The following is a 13,948-nucleotide window of genomic DNA, read 5'->3' as shown; positions in this document are numbered from 1 at the left end:
AAAATTATGTCTAATATTGAGTGAAAACATTTCTATTTACATGCATTAATGTTTTCATTCATTAATAAAGTTATATACATTTAATTTTTTTGTAAAAGTATTATATAGAGTTTAATGTTATAAAAAATATCGAATCATTACACATTACGAATCAATAATCACGTTTGTTGATAGCATCATAAACATTTAAAAATTTTTTTTAATTTGATTTCGACGGTGATGAAAGATTAAATAATAAAAATTAGCTTACGGAGCTATATTACATTATTTTCAATACAATTAAATAATTTTTCCATAAAACCATAAAAATGATAATGGTATTCGGTGAAATCAAAATCTACAAAATCAAACTATAAGCAAAAAAATATTTTTTTTATCAGATATAATGAAAACAATGAAGGGGAAGAGAAGTTGTTATCTGTGTAAGATAATTGCTATAGGAATTATTATTTCTGTGATATATTGTTCGTGCAATTGATTCGAACGGCGAGATGGAAACCGTAGGATTATGACAAATACACTTCCGATATTTTTTGCCCTCGCGATATATTCGAATAAAGTTCTCGGCGAAATCGATTTCTCTTACGGAGCGCAATAGAATTCAAAGTTTGACGTACGGTTTTATTCCGAGTGCCACTGCCGTCCTTTAGAGAAGCGATTCTATAAGTATACAAACTTTGCAGGCCTCTTGGATGGATTAAAGTCACAATCTCGTCAGTCCCGAGTGATTCATTTCGCTCGACGTACAAACCGTCATTCTGTCATTTCCGCGAAGAAAAGCACTAATGCACATTTACTTGGATTTCTTCCGCGCGTTTGAAACTTTATTCTTCTTTAAAAGAGTTTATACTTTAGGAAATACCTTAATAAAAATAAGCTTTATTTATTTCTTAGCTTTATTCATTTTCTTGGTTCTGATCGTGATAACTGTCGCGTAAATGGAATCGCGTAAACGTTTATTTCAGTAAAAGACAAAGTGTATTTTATGAAAAAAAATTAGCTTGTTTTGTAAATATTCATTTTACACTTCTGAATATTTCTAAATTATAATAAAATGCAAATATGTTCGAGAGACTCGAATAATTTGATTTTACGACTCGCAAATAGGACATTATGCAACGAAATAGCTCGTAACGTAAATTTACATAATTTGGAAAATGCCAATATTATCGACAAAGGCATTAAATACGAATATACGAAATTTGCATCGAGTTCAAAAATTTCTGCATTTTATTGAAAAATATGGCATTCTGTGCTTTCCTTCTTAATTAGTACACACACATAATAATAAAATAATACAGCGATATATATTATAATATATATTTTCTCGTTTCATTTATATATACTATAACATAATTTCATATTGATTTATATATACGATTTATAAAACGTTAATATAACATGGCTTTTTTTAAGCGCAGCTAAAAATTAACTAGAATTATTTTAACTAGAAAAATTGTTAAATGAGACAATTTAAATGCATTATTTTATATGTAAATAATGGTATGAAACATAGAATATAAATCAAGTGTGTACAATATGAGAGATTTTCATAACAATAATGACAGAATTTTTATAAAACTTTATATCGCAAATTTAATTATATTAAATTAATTTTTACTCTATAAAGTTTATCAAAAAATGAAATGTTTCTTTAGACCACTGGCATAAGTTGCTGTTTTACTGAAAGTCAAGTTTGTGTATGTATATATGTGTGTGTGAAAACTTTTATAATTTACTGAAGCGTAATCAAGAATCTCACTTAAGTTGTGCACAAACATCTAAGACAACCACGACTTGACTGGCACCGTGTTACTTTTTAATGAAGCACAGTAGCTAATTTTACTCGTCGATAAATAAATATTAGTGAAATATCGCAAAGTCGAATAAACGAATAAACACTGCGAACAGCAATTACAATGCCTCGTGTCTTTCCGTATTAAACAGGATTGTCATTAAAACTTTCAGTATTAAGATTTAGGATTTCAGATGCACTTAAAGTAATCAGTAAAGGAATAGCTACGGCAAATAGAGAATCGAAGATTTATGTTTCCAATTTCATTAAAACACTTTCGCGCGTAAACAACCTTGTAAACAACAACTTCACGCACTTTATAAGAAAATTGCATTTTCTTGTAAATATATAAACGAACATCTTTACATCTTACTCTATGCAAAATTAATTTTTTTCATTTTGTTTTTAAATTATATAGAATAATTAATATAAAAAAAAGTAATATATATTCAACATGAAAAATATTTTTTCTTAAATTTATTTCATTTTATTAAAACGCATTGATTGGATTTTTTTTTTTATTGATAAATGTACTTTTTTCCACTTACTTTTTTGGGTTATTTTATCATTATTGGTACCAACATCAATGTATCTTACAAAAATGTTTTTTTTTTTTTTTCTTTTCAGAGTGGCACGACGAATCCAACGATCAAATTATTTTGCGTCGATCTCGAGATGGTGGTGCAAGGTAACGTGACCTTGGTGGAGATCGAACATCCGGCAGAGCTGTCTACCACCGAGAGAATTCTGTCGGCGGTGGACTTCCCCACGGACAACCTCGTGTACGCGACTTGGATGAACCGCGTGCAGAACAGGGCGTATTTCCAGCTCTGCGACGTCGACAGCCTGCTGCCAAATTGCACGATAGTAAGTACCTCCTCATCCTCATCGAGAGTGATCTTGCGGTTTCGGCTACAGACTCATTTGATAGTCCACCTTGCAGAAAGAGCCTTTCGCTCTTTCTCTCTCTTTCTATCTGAACCTCGTAGGCTTTAATTTAGGCAAGTGCCTTTCCTTTAATCGAATAATAATATTTTAATTAGTGCGCCCGCGGCTCGTCTAATTTGCAGTTTCACTGTCTTGAGCCCTTCCCGACTGTCTTACGAACTTTACAAACTTTAAATAAATCGACAAAGATTTCGCGCGACAAAGTTTTATAATAAAAATGATTTAAAATGATATTAATTTCATGTTAAAAAGATATTTTCCCCATGAAACATTTTTTATGTTGACAATGCAAGTTAACTGTTATATCGAAAAATATCTATAAGATATCGAATTCAAAGCCATTAAGAAACTGTAATTACTATCTTTGACTTTATGTATACTCTTTTTACATCATTAGAGAAAAAAAAAAAACAAATAGGTTCCTTTTTAGATCATTTTATTAATTCCATTTCATAATTTACATATTGAAACTTGGCTTATAGATGTTTGCGAGAAATACAAAGCTGATTTAATTTTTCGAGAATATAAATATGAACGAATACATAATATTAGTCTTTTACGCACAAAGATTGGATTTAAACAAGTTGACAGAGTACAAATTGATTAAATGTTTGATTGCTTCTAGGCGCTTTCGTATAGCGAAAAAAAGGGTTGGGTGGAACAGTTCGAGGCGCCAAAGTTCAACGAGAACGGTACGTCCTTCCTTTTGATATTGCCACAGAAACAGAAGAACGGTAGCAATTGGCGACACATTGCGCTCGTTACGAATGCAACCAGCGGCAAACCGACTACCATTGCCGTCACATCCGGTTATTTTGTCGTGACGGAGATAGTATCGTGGGATCAAGAGGACTCGTATCTGTAAGTATAATATAAACAAAAATTCTTTCGCAATTCGTGCGTTGCTAATTAAATGATATTTTAAAAGCTTGTTAGTTTCTTTGGCATTTTTGAAATTTTGATTGGTAGCAATTTCGCTAAAATTGAAGAACTTGTTTAAGCTATTTATCGTAAACTTGATTCCTTGTTGAAAGTTGTGTGTGTTAAGTTGGCAAAGATTAAAATTGAATTGTGAACTTGTTATGATTCGAGAACATTTTAGAAAATGATATACTTGGATGGAAGCAGAAAGGTGTTAGTGACATAAGTCTTTTGTGAATAAAATATCTTTATAAGCGACATAATTATTCGAAGCTTCGACAAGAAAGTTCTTGTGAGAAAAGCCAGATCAGTTCAATTACTTAAAACTTCTACATCGATAATCTACTATTAGCGATTGAACCAAATAGATCACGTTTTCACTTCTTTGGAAACTTTCCGACAATTTCAGCTTCTTGCTGCGAAATGGGATTGTCGAAGTTCAATCGATTTATTACTGATGCATAATTTAATGGAACATAGATAATTGAGAATTAGTATCGTCAATATAGCTTATTTATCGCTCAAGACTTTAATCACAAGATGTTAATCATATTTTTGCATTAAGATAAAAATATATTAAAAAAACGTATCATTTTTTTGTAATTAAAATTTTATTAAATTTAATAACGAAGCAATCATTAGTTTGAAAATTATACATTGCATCAAACTGGATTAGAAATCAATTATAGAAATCATAGAGAAGATTATAGCTAAACCTATAATAATAATTAGAGTTTTTTCAAGTATTAACTATGCAAAATATGATACGCTTCATTCGTGTTTTACTATTCACATTTGCAATCTGCAATTATTACACATATTTGTCTAATTGAATTTTATTTATAGACTCTGGATTTTTGTAAGCTTCTTTTAAAAAAGATTTCTTGATCTCACATTTTTTCTCTGACTTTCGTCAGATAGAAAGCTATTGCGCGCATATGCTAGGTCTATATCATGAAGAGCTTTCGAGAGTACGAGACACTAGCTTTCTTCGCGGGTGCTTATCGCGACTGATGACGTTTGGAAAGATAGCGGACACGCGAAATGACTCGGAAGTAATTTACGAAGTGAAAGCAAAATTCCGTGACGATGGGGCGGATCGGGGAAGTTGCGTAATATCGTCGCGGCTTCGGGAAGAGAGAGATGGGAAGGAGGACAGGGTAAATGGATCCTCTCGGTAGGTTGACCTCGCCTCGCAAGAAGCGGCTGACTTAATTACACGTTCATAAATTAAACGACATCTCCGTCGAGAGAACGGGGAAGGCGACTCGCCGCGCCGGTTGTCATCATTGGCGTCGTCGTCGTCGTCGTCGTCGTCGTCGTCGCGCAAATTCCACTTTTTTTCGCGTCTCGAAATCCGCGTCGGTCGATTAACGTTCGATGGAAGTAGTTGACGGGAATCGAATTACCGGCGGATCGCACGATCAGAAAGTTGAAATGTCGTTGTCGGCAGCGGCGACGACGACGACGACGACTTCCTGTCGAACGTTCCCTCAAGATAGCTTCCCTTCCCTCCCTCTTTCTCTCGCGAACAGACCATCGGCTTACATCTCACGGAAAAATTCCGTTTCCATCGAGTATTAATGATCGCTTAAAGTTTCGTTGCAATTTTGTTGCGCAGAAAAGTGGCTGAAATTTAAAACAGCTCGTGATGGAAAGAAAACAAGCGCACCAGTTGTTGCGGTAATATAAAAGTCTTTAATTCGATGATTTCTCTTGTTGGAGCCATTTAAATTTACTTTCCGTCGTTTTATTTATTTTTTTTTTTTTTTTATATTAAAACTACATAAAATAAAAATAAAAATAATTCGATTTACGGCTACGTAAGGTTAAATAATTGCGTCGAAAGGAATTAATTTAATACGCAAAATTCCAGCACATTACGGTAAATTGCGGTACAGAATTTTGAAACAACATCCGATGCGTAGAGAGCGGTCCTGATTAACGACAAGAGATACGCTCTCGCTCCCAGTTTCCGCCATTACGCGCACGTGCTCGATGAATTTAACGAAGTCATTTCGTTGCACGTCGTTCGTGGTGCGCGCGCAAGAAAACCGGGCATCAACGAACGCGGGCCGCATTCGGATAACGCGCATGAATTAATCATTAGGACGGTGTAAACACAGAGGACGGCGGCGAGAGTTCAGGAGTTATTCAGTGGCGCGTTGCGTTTGCGGCTTGTGAACGGCGTAACGCGTAATCAATGCGCGGAATCCGCAATACGATCACATTCGCGTGCGCCGGAATTCGTCGATATTACTACGCTCGTATCGTTGTATTAGTATCTCCAGCAATCAATATCATCCCGTAACCATTCGAATCCCCATTAGGCATCTAAATTTAATGGAAGTAAAATCTGTCTGTCTATAACGTAGCTCTCAGTTGTTTAGGGAGGTAGAGGGATCGATCATTTAATCGTGATTAAATTTCACGAGATATCACGTTCCAAATTAAAATTAATTAAACGTAAACTTTTTATACAAATTTTACCCGTAAATCCCAAATTCGCACAATTAATTCGTCATATCGGGAAGATGACGCGTGATTCGGACGATTAAATATGTAATTGCGTTAATTGCTGTGGCGTGAAAAATGCCGAGACGAGACACCTAACGTGAGATACTAAGCACGTTAAAACATCCCCAAAATCTACCCCGTTGTTTCCCCGTTGTTTATGAAAGGCCGAATTAACTCGTACTCGTCTACCGCAGCCTCCGCGAAAGACCGGCCGCTCGGCGGACAGATCTCCTCTCTGCTCTCTGCTACCGCAAGATCTCCTCTCATGCATCGGCAAATGTTCGTGAGCTGTTTTCGAAAACTCCGCCAATGGCGAGGCCAAATGGAAACGTCGCTGCAATCCGGAGATAAACACCGGGTGAGAGCGCGGTTACGCCCGTTCTATTAACCGCCCTTATTATTCTAGTCGTCGCGTCGCGCGCACTCGTTAACCCTGAACCTGGCAGGGTGTACTACGATTCCGGGATCTCTAACTTCTCCCTACATCGCGATTGAAACGACTTTTCCTCTTCTTAACGTTTTCCTGTAAATTACATCTTGTATCTTTGGCCAATTTATTATAACATAATAACTTTTTTGTTTAATAAATAATATATTTTAAGGAAATTATATGTAGGTACAGGAAATGGAGATAAAAGATCTAAATTTTTCGATAACGATCAATTTAATTATATTTGTTTGCGCTTTAAATGACGAAAAAAATCACACAAAATTGCAGGCTTAATTTGGATAATTAAATGAATAGTTTAACGTATGTACAATACATTCGATTACGAATACGCGCTTATATAGTTTATTCTCCTTTTAATTTGCTGCATATCGATGAAGCACACATTTTACTTTAATTTAACTATTGGAATAAGAATTGCGATACTTAACGTCCATTTCGAAATTACCCGTGTGTATATCGGCAGAAGCGTATTTATATAAACAAGCGCTTCGGGATATTTTTGCATTCGGTATATTTAATTTATTCCGCCGCAGCTAGAATCCTAATAGAGTAAGGCCGAGCGGGAAAAGCTCGTACGATGATATTCTCATGTTTCCGAGAATACAGAAAAAAAGAGAGAGAGAGAGAGAGAGAGAAAGAAAGAAAGGCTTTCACTCTCGCTATTTCAATTTCAACTTTTATAAAAGTTCTCAACACCTTCACTATTCAGAGGCAGGGCCACTATCATCTGGCCGCTCTATTTTCTCTCTCTCTCTCTTTCTTTCCCTCTTACATTGTTTAAGATTTAGAATAAACCGCTCAGAAGTTGGGTGCATTATTTCTCTCCCGATGGATGGACGCCTTTTCACGATTCTACCACGGAGGAAGAATTTTTTGGCTTAATCTTCAAATGCTAATCATCGCGCAAAAGCCTCTTCCCTCTGATAAAAGTTTTTGGTGTTATCGTTCGAAAGGAATTATGTCACACAGCTGTCACATCTTAATCTCGTTCAGCTTCTAAAGTTAAGTACGAGGAAAATCGATAGAGTCTGATTAACTTTTCGATCCATTGAGCAAATCAATTAAGGAACAGAAAAGCCTAGCTTGAGTAAACTATAGGCACATGATTACCGTCCGTTATACGCTTCCTGATTGCGAAAATAATAAAGGCAAAATGAACGCCACCAATGAGAGCATATCGTTCTAAACAATATTACGTCGTAAACTAATTTCTTTTCGTTCAAACAGAATCTCACATAATACGATGTAAGGTATAAAAATTTTCTCTTGATAAAAAATATCAAAGTACCGAAAGTTTCAAAGTTCCTAAGCAGCTTAAGACTAGAGTTATTTTTTTTTTTTTTTTTTCCAGAATTTAACTTCGGGAAGCAAAAAGATAAGGAAACTTTATTCTTCATTTAATTCCAAGAGAGTTTTATTTGAACAGAGTGTAGTTTGAGGCTTGAGACTCAAGATGTTCATCGTCGACAATTGATAAGATTTAAACTTAAAAATGAAATGTAGCGTGTCATCAAAGCGTTCGTTAATGACGCACCAAATGAATGAGAATAATGACGGCGTAGTGGTGAATCGGCGAAATGTGAGTTTGCGTTCGACGCCGGCTTTCCAGCAGCGCGATAGATCAGCGCTTTTCATGCGCACGACGATATTCGATTATGAAAACGTTTTTCAGCCAATTTAAGCTATTATCGACGAAATGTCGCCGCTCGACCGTACGGCGGACGGTGCAACAAATCACACACGTGACGGAGCACAAAAGACGGTGCCGTTCGTATTCTCGCCAACGAGACTGTCGAACAAATATTATATCGAGGTTTTCCGAGAAAACTCTCCTCCCTTCCTTTCCGTTATTTCGCCTTTCTCGGCCGTTCACTTGCAGCTGTATATAACGTAAACGAGCGATCGTTACACGTGGGACCACCGCTGTTGGATAACAGCTTCGCGAAAGAATCCGCGAAACGTCCATCAGCTTGCGGTGGAACGCGCGGAGAGAGGAAGGAGGGAAGTAATCGGACTCTCCCCGCTACCATTGAAAGCAATAACGATACTCGCTACCTCTTCGGAAGAATTTCTGCTGTGTGTTATCCGTTTATATAACGTAGACTGTTCTGACAATACCGCGGAAACGAGTATTGGCCGCGAGGCAACCTTTCGTTAAAGTCTTAGGGAGGATAAAGAGGTCCAATCTTAGAAATTAATGGGGAGGATAATTTGAAGTAAACTCGTGATGTATGGAAGAAAAAGTGCGAAATGGATCGCATCGATCATTGTGACGTGGTAATTACTTTAAGCCTTTTCAGGCCGAATGTTTCTCAAACCACATTGTTCAAATATTCAATGTTAGCAAGAGTATTAGAAAAGTGACTCCCAGAGGCTTCCGCGGAATTTCCGCTGTGCATACGTTACAGAAACTTTAACACGCGGCTCAACATGCATTTAATAAATCTAACCGACGTAACTTTATCTGATATTATAATTATCTAAAATGTTATGTGTGTTAAATATATTTTATTTTATTTTTTTTTTTTTTTTCATTTGAACAATAAAAATTTTATTTTATTTTTATTCTATTATAACTACGATTTATTTAATTTTTTTCATTTTTATTTTTACTTTTATACGCTAATAAAGGATTATATTTTTAATTTTTTGTATCGTAAAAAATACATATGCTTGGCTTTTACACGTTTGAGTTGTTTGAATTTATGATATTCGCGAACAGAGAATGATGAATCAAATGTATTCTCGAAATCGCCGGATTTTTTAATTTTTCACAAACATTAGTTTCGATTCGAGTCCGGCAATAGTTTGCAGGCTGTCCGAGTATATGAAACTACTCTCGTGCGAGCGCTTGTACTAAATTTTCATAATCCTCATCTGGACGGTCCATAATCTCTCATTTGCCCGACGCTTTTTATTCGGACTGGAGACTCATTCTGTCGTTCATACGTAATTAAACTTGTATAATGAAACTCGTGATCGAAGCATTAAAAACACGGTTATCACGTTGTACCATTGTAATGACAGTTGACAGGACGTGAAAGTTAAAGCTTAATACTCTTCGCCGCAAGACGTAATGACAAAAAGCGCGAATCATCATATCGTTTTACATCTTTTTAACTAAATTTTACGCTCATAAAATTCTAAAATTCTTCAATTACATTTCTATCGAAATTAAAAGCGCTTGTAATCTTTTTCTATTAACGTAGCCTGCATGAACATAAAAAATCCTCAATATAAATGCCAGAGACTAAAGAGGGAGAAAATCGCCGTTTTAATTTTATTCTTTTCTTCCTTTATTACATGAGAATTACACGAGAATTTACCACACGATCAATAAGCGGCATGTAATATGAACAATAACAGCGTGCTGTTAAAGAAGTTAGGCGTCACAAATGAGTAAACAACCTGAAATAGATATACTTTGAGTTTGCTTAGGGGAGAAAGGGTTCCTTGCGCGAAGAGCGCAGCTTGTCGCGATAGGCCAACTTTAAATTGCGTCATTGAAACTTTCATCGCGTTTCGTAAGACAGATAACTTGGAACGGTGTTTCGTAGCGAGGATTCGTGTGCACGCGTGTGCTTGGTGAAAATTGCCGTGTAAAATGTCGCCTCGTGGCCTCTACGCCTTTATGCAAAGAAGTTCCGGCGAAATTACGAGGCGCGCACGTGAATCGCTGCATTACGCAATATATACACAAGCATCGTTGAAACGTGTAATATTGCGCTTAGAAGCGTCTTCCGATGAAACAATAAACTCCATTATCGATAAACAGGTTGCTGGAAGGACTGAACGGTTATTCAACCTCCGATGCACGATGTGCAGTAGGTAAACGGCAGAATTTATCGTGGAATTATTTAGAATAGAATTTCCAGAAACAAAAAAAAAAAAAATAAATAAAAACGAATAGAACAATATCTAGGAGATTACGGTAATCATTTTTCCGCAAATGTGTATGTATTTGATTTATTTGCGTCTTCAACGTGCTTCGAAGTAAAGAAAAATCATTCTCTAATCGCGAATAAAAATTAAAAAACTCAAGCAATATATATTTTCACGATAAAGAAAAGTTGAAAATCTAATCTTTTATTTTTCATGTAAAAATAGAAATTAAAAATAAAAAAATTAAATAAAAATAAAGCCAATAATTGATGGATCACTTATTAGTATTATTTTGATTTTATGCTTCGACATCGAGGATGTTTATTGGAAAATCAAGCTGCATCAATATGCAGATATAAAAGTTGTATAACAAATACATTTTAATCTGCCTTTACTTGAGGGAGGGGGAGGTACACATATCCGGTATGTATGCAATGTAATTCCAGGCTTAACTCCGGATTTCCGAAGTTTGCAGCTTTCAGGTATTAGCTTTTAATATCGCTGTAACTGTAAGTTAACTTTGCAACTTGATAACTTGGCGAATCGACAACTGCCAAAGTAGCGCGAATAGAATGACGTCGACGCCGGTTAATACTTTATGAGCGAGATAAAATTGGCACGCACTCGAATTTACATTTATCTGTAATCCTCGGACGATAGATTTCTTAACTAATTTCATTTAGGAAATACTTGCCGCGCCCAAAAGACCAAGCGCTACTTTCATCCGCTCGAAGCTGCGTGTTCGTAATTAAATGGCACAGCAGATATATTACTTTCCGTAACTAATGTACCGGGATCAATTGTAGTAATGCGCCGGGTAGGGATGGAAAAGAAAGGGAACGGAGCGAGAAAGAGAGAGAGAGAGAGAGAGAGAGAGAGAGAGACCACGAAGAGAAGAAAAATTGCTCTATCGATTATCCGAATCGACCAGGCAGGACAAAAGAATTCCGCTCAATTAAATCATCAGAAAATTCTTCATTTTATTGTGATGTACTTCTTTATCTACTTAGGAAGGATTTTTGAAATTTGACGGAAATTACGCAACCATCAATTGTAAATATCAAATGCAAAAGACATCGTTCCTCATAATTCATTTTTGTTGGAATTTGCTATAATCATTTTTACCACGTAAAGTATCTCTAAGATCTAAAATTTCAAATTATATTGTTTGCTCATGAATAATTTTAAACGATGTGAAAATTATAACCATCTCAATTTAAGGTTACTTTAGGTTACTCATCTATACATAATTCGAAATTAAGGAATATCCGCTTTTCGCAAATTGCTTCCGGAGTTCCTTTGACGCGATTACGCATCTCTAATTTGCTGTAAAGAGACAGCGTATCTTTGACTAACGCATATACATACCTAACCGCAGAATTTAATCCTGCCATAATACTGTCATCTCTGATTATGACAATGAAGTATCAGCTACCGGACGGAATCCCGGGGGTCCCGGAAACGACCCGTCGCCGTCGCGTTGACTTGCTTGAAATCGATCGATCTTCATTTTCCCGGAAAGGCGCGAGGCGGAGAGCCCGCAGAAGTTGCGATTCGCGGATACGCGCTCCGTGAATGACGGCAGCGTGCGGCTCGAGGTCGTTCAAGATTGATGCGATAGGCTAAATTAACAGGATGCTCGAATTAATCCATTCTAAATAACCCCGAGTCATCTATCTTACCAGCCCGGAACTCCTGGCGATTTAACGTGTTTGCTAGATTCCCCTCGGTTTCCGTCAGCAATAGAGGATTCATGAACATGCTTTTAGTCTTTGGGCTACGAAACTTTGAGGGGTCCTTATCTTGTTAAATATGTAATATTCTCATATAAGATATACATTTTCATAAACTATAAAGTGAGCGGGAAATTATCAAGGTAGTGCTGACGTGAAAATACATTACTTTATCATCCCTTATACGTAACATACTTAATTTGTTTAGAAATATATATATATATATATATATATATATATATATATATATATGCGTGTGTCTCTCTTATCTTGAAAGCTATTATAAACTAAACGCATGAACCAAACATTGTGTTTTTATATGTAATATAATTTGTTGACACATATATTTTTGCCTCTATAAATTATATTAGTCAGATAAGACTTTCGAGTATCGATCTCTCGATAAAGATAATTATTTTATGTAACACGTTGCTTGTCGAGGGAGCATTGAGAACCAACGGAGAACAATAGATTTGATTAATGCGTAATCGCATCAGAACGCTACTAGCAAGCAGCGGTCAGTCAATAGTCGCAATTTACACCATCAGCTTTCTGATTGTATCTAATGGTAGCATTCTGTCAACGGTAGCCGCTTGATAGCTCAGAACGGGAACAACTCGATAAATTGGCATCCTGATGGACCGGCACGCGGTCCATATGGAAATTATGCGCTTCTGTTTAGCAGCGTTGTTGGGTATTAATGGTACCGCCGTTTCGCGAAATATCTTTGTCACTTGGGGGATTGACGGAGAGGAGAATTAGCGGGAGAAACGCGAGGGATAATAATAGTCGACTAAATATATACGCTCACTCAGGGATATCGTCTTGGTGCGCGGCGGCATCGAGGCTTGGTGGACAATTTGTCTTCGCCAGCCCCTTTATCGCGGGTATCTTAGACTCGCAACAGGTGTTCTCCATGTCTCACAATGCAGATACCAAAGAACTAATTTCTTAGCGGCGACGTTATTCTAATGCACGAAATTATTTACCTCGCTTGCGCGCACATGTGTCGTATAAAACGACCATTTTTTATCGAATTATTGTGTAAAAACCAAGTCGGTTCTCTAAAATGAAAAAAAAAAAAAAAAAAAAAGATGTTTTAAAAATATTACGATTATTCTCGAAGAAGTCAATCAATATCTAGGGAGTAGATCTGTCATATTTATGAATATTTGTTGAAAAAAATATTTCTCTTTTTTATTTTACAGATATTACTTGGCAACTTCGAAAGGCGATTCGGCGGTTCAACATCTGTATAGAGTGTCACTGTTAGATACGGACTACAAGTCAGTGTGTTTAACTTGTAACATTGTCAGAGAGAAGGACGGCAGCCGCTGTTTGTACAACAGCGCTATATTCTCCACTGACAATTCGCACTACGTGCTCACTTGTGCTGGCCCCGGAGTACCCGACATAACCATCTACAATAAGGTATGTTGTATTTATATGTTTCTATGCACTTTGTGCGGTATCTTTAAAAGCTTAAACCATTGAAAAATTTTCTACCGAAATAAAACGTTTTTACAGAGATAAAATTTTTTAATCGTTTAACTTTGATAGCGATGCTGTTGATAAAAAAATGATCAAATAACACGTTTGGTTAAAAAATATAAAAAGACTCTTGTATTTCGATACGGAGATAGTATCCATAAAAAGTTTAGAATATGCATAGAAACATGTCTATAACCCAAAAGTAATTTC

At 36.1% G+C, this 13,948-nt stretch overlaps 1 protein-coding gene across 16 annotated transcripts in view; it reads left to right on the top strand.

The window, feature by feature from the left end:
- LOC140673344 (venom dipeptidyl peptidase 4) overlaps positions 1-13,948 on the top strand; it is a 329,058-nt gene that overhangs the window by 295,029 nt on the left and 20,081 nt on the right. For all 16 annotated transcript variants that reach the window (XM_072906244.1, XM_072906243.1, XM_072906247.1 and 13 more), the window contains 3 exons: positions 2,423-2,662; positions 3,369-3,604; positions 13,456-13,678. In XM_072906244.1, coding sequence (XP_072762345.1) covers positions 2,423-2,662; positions 3,369-3,604; positions 13,456-13,678 — 699 coding nt within the window. The remainder of the gene's footprint in view (positions 1-2,422; positions 2,663-3,368; positions 3,605-13,455; positions 13,679-13,948) is intronic.

Source organism: Anoplolepis gracilipes, chromosome 14, assembly GCF_047496725.1.
Source record: "Anoplolepis gracilipes chromosome 14, ASM4749672v1, whole genome shotgun sequence".
Lineage (NCBI taxonomy): Eukaryota > Metazoa > Arthropoda > Insecta > Hymenoptera > Formicidae > Anoplolepis > Anoplolepis gracilipes.
Note: the sequence above shows the minus strand (reverse complement) of the source record. Positions and strands in the feature narration are given on the sequence as shown.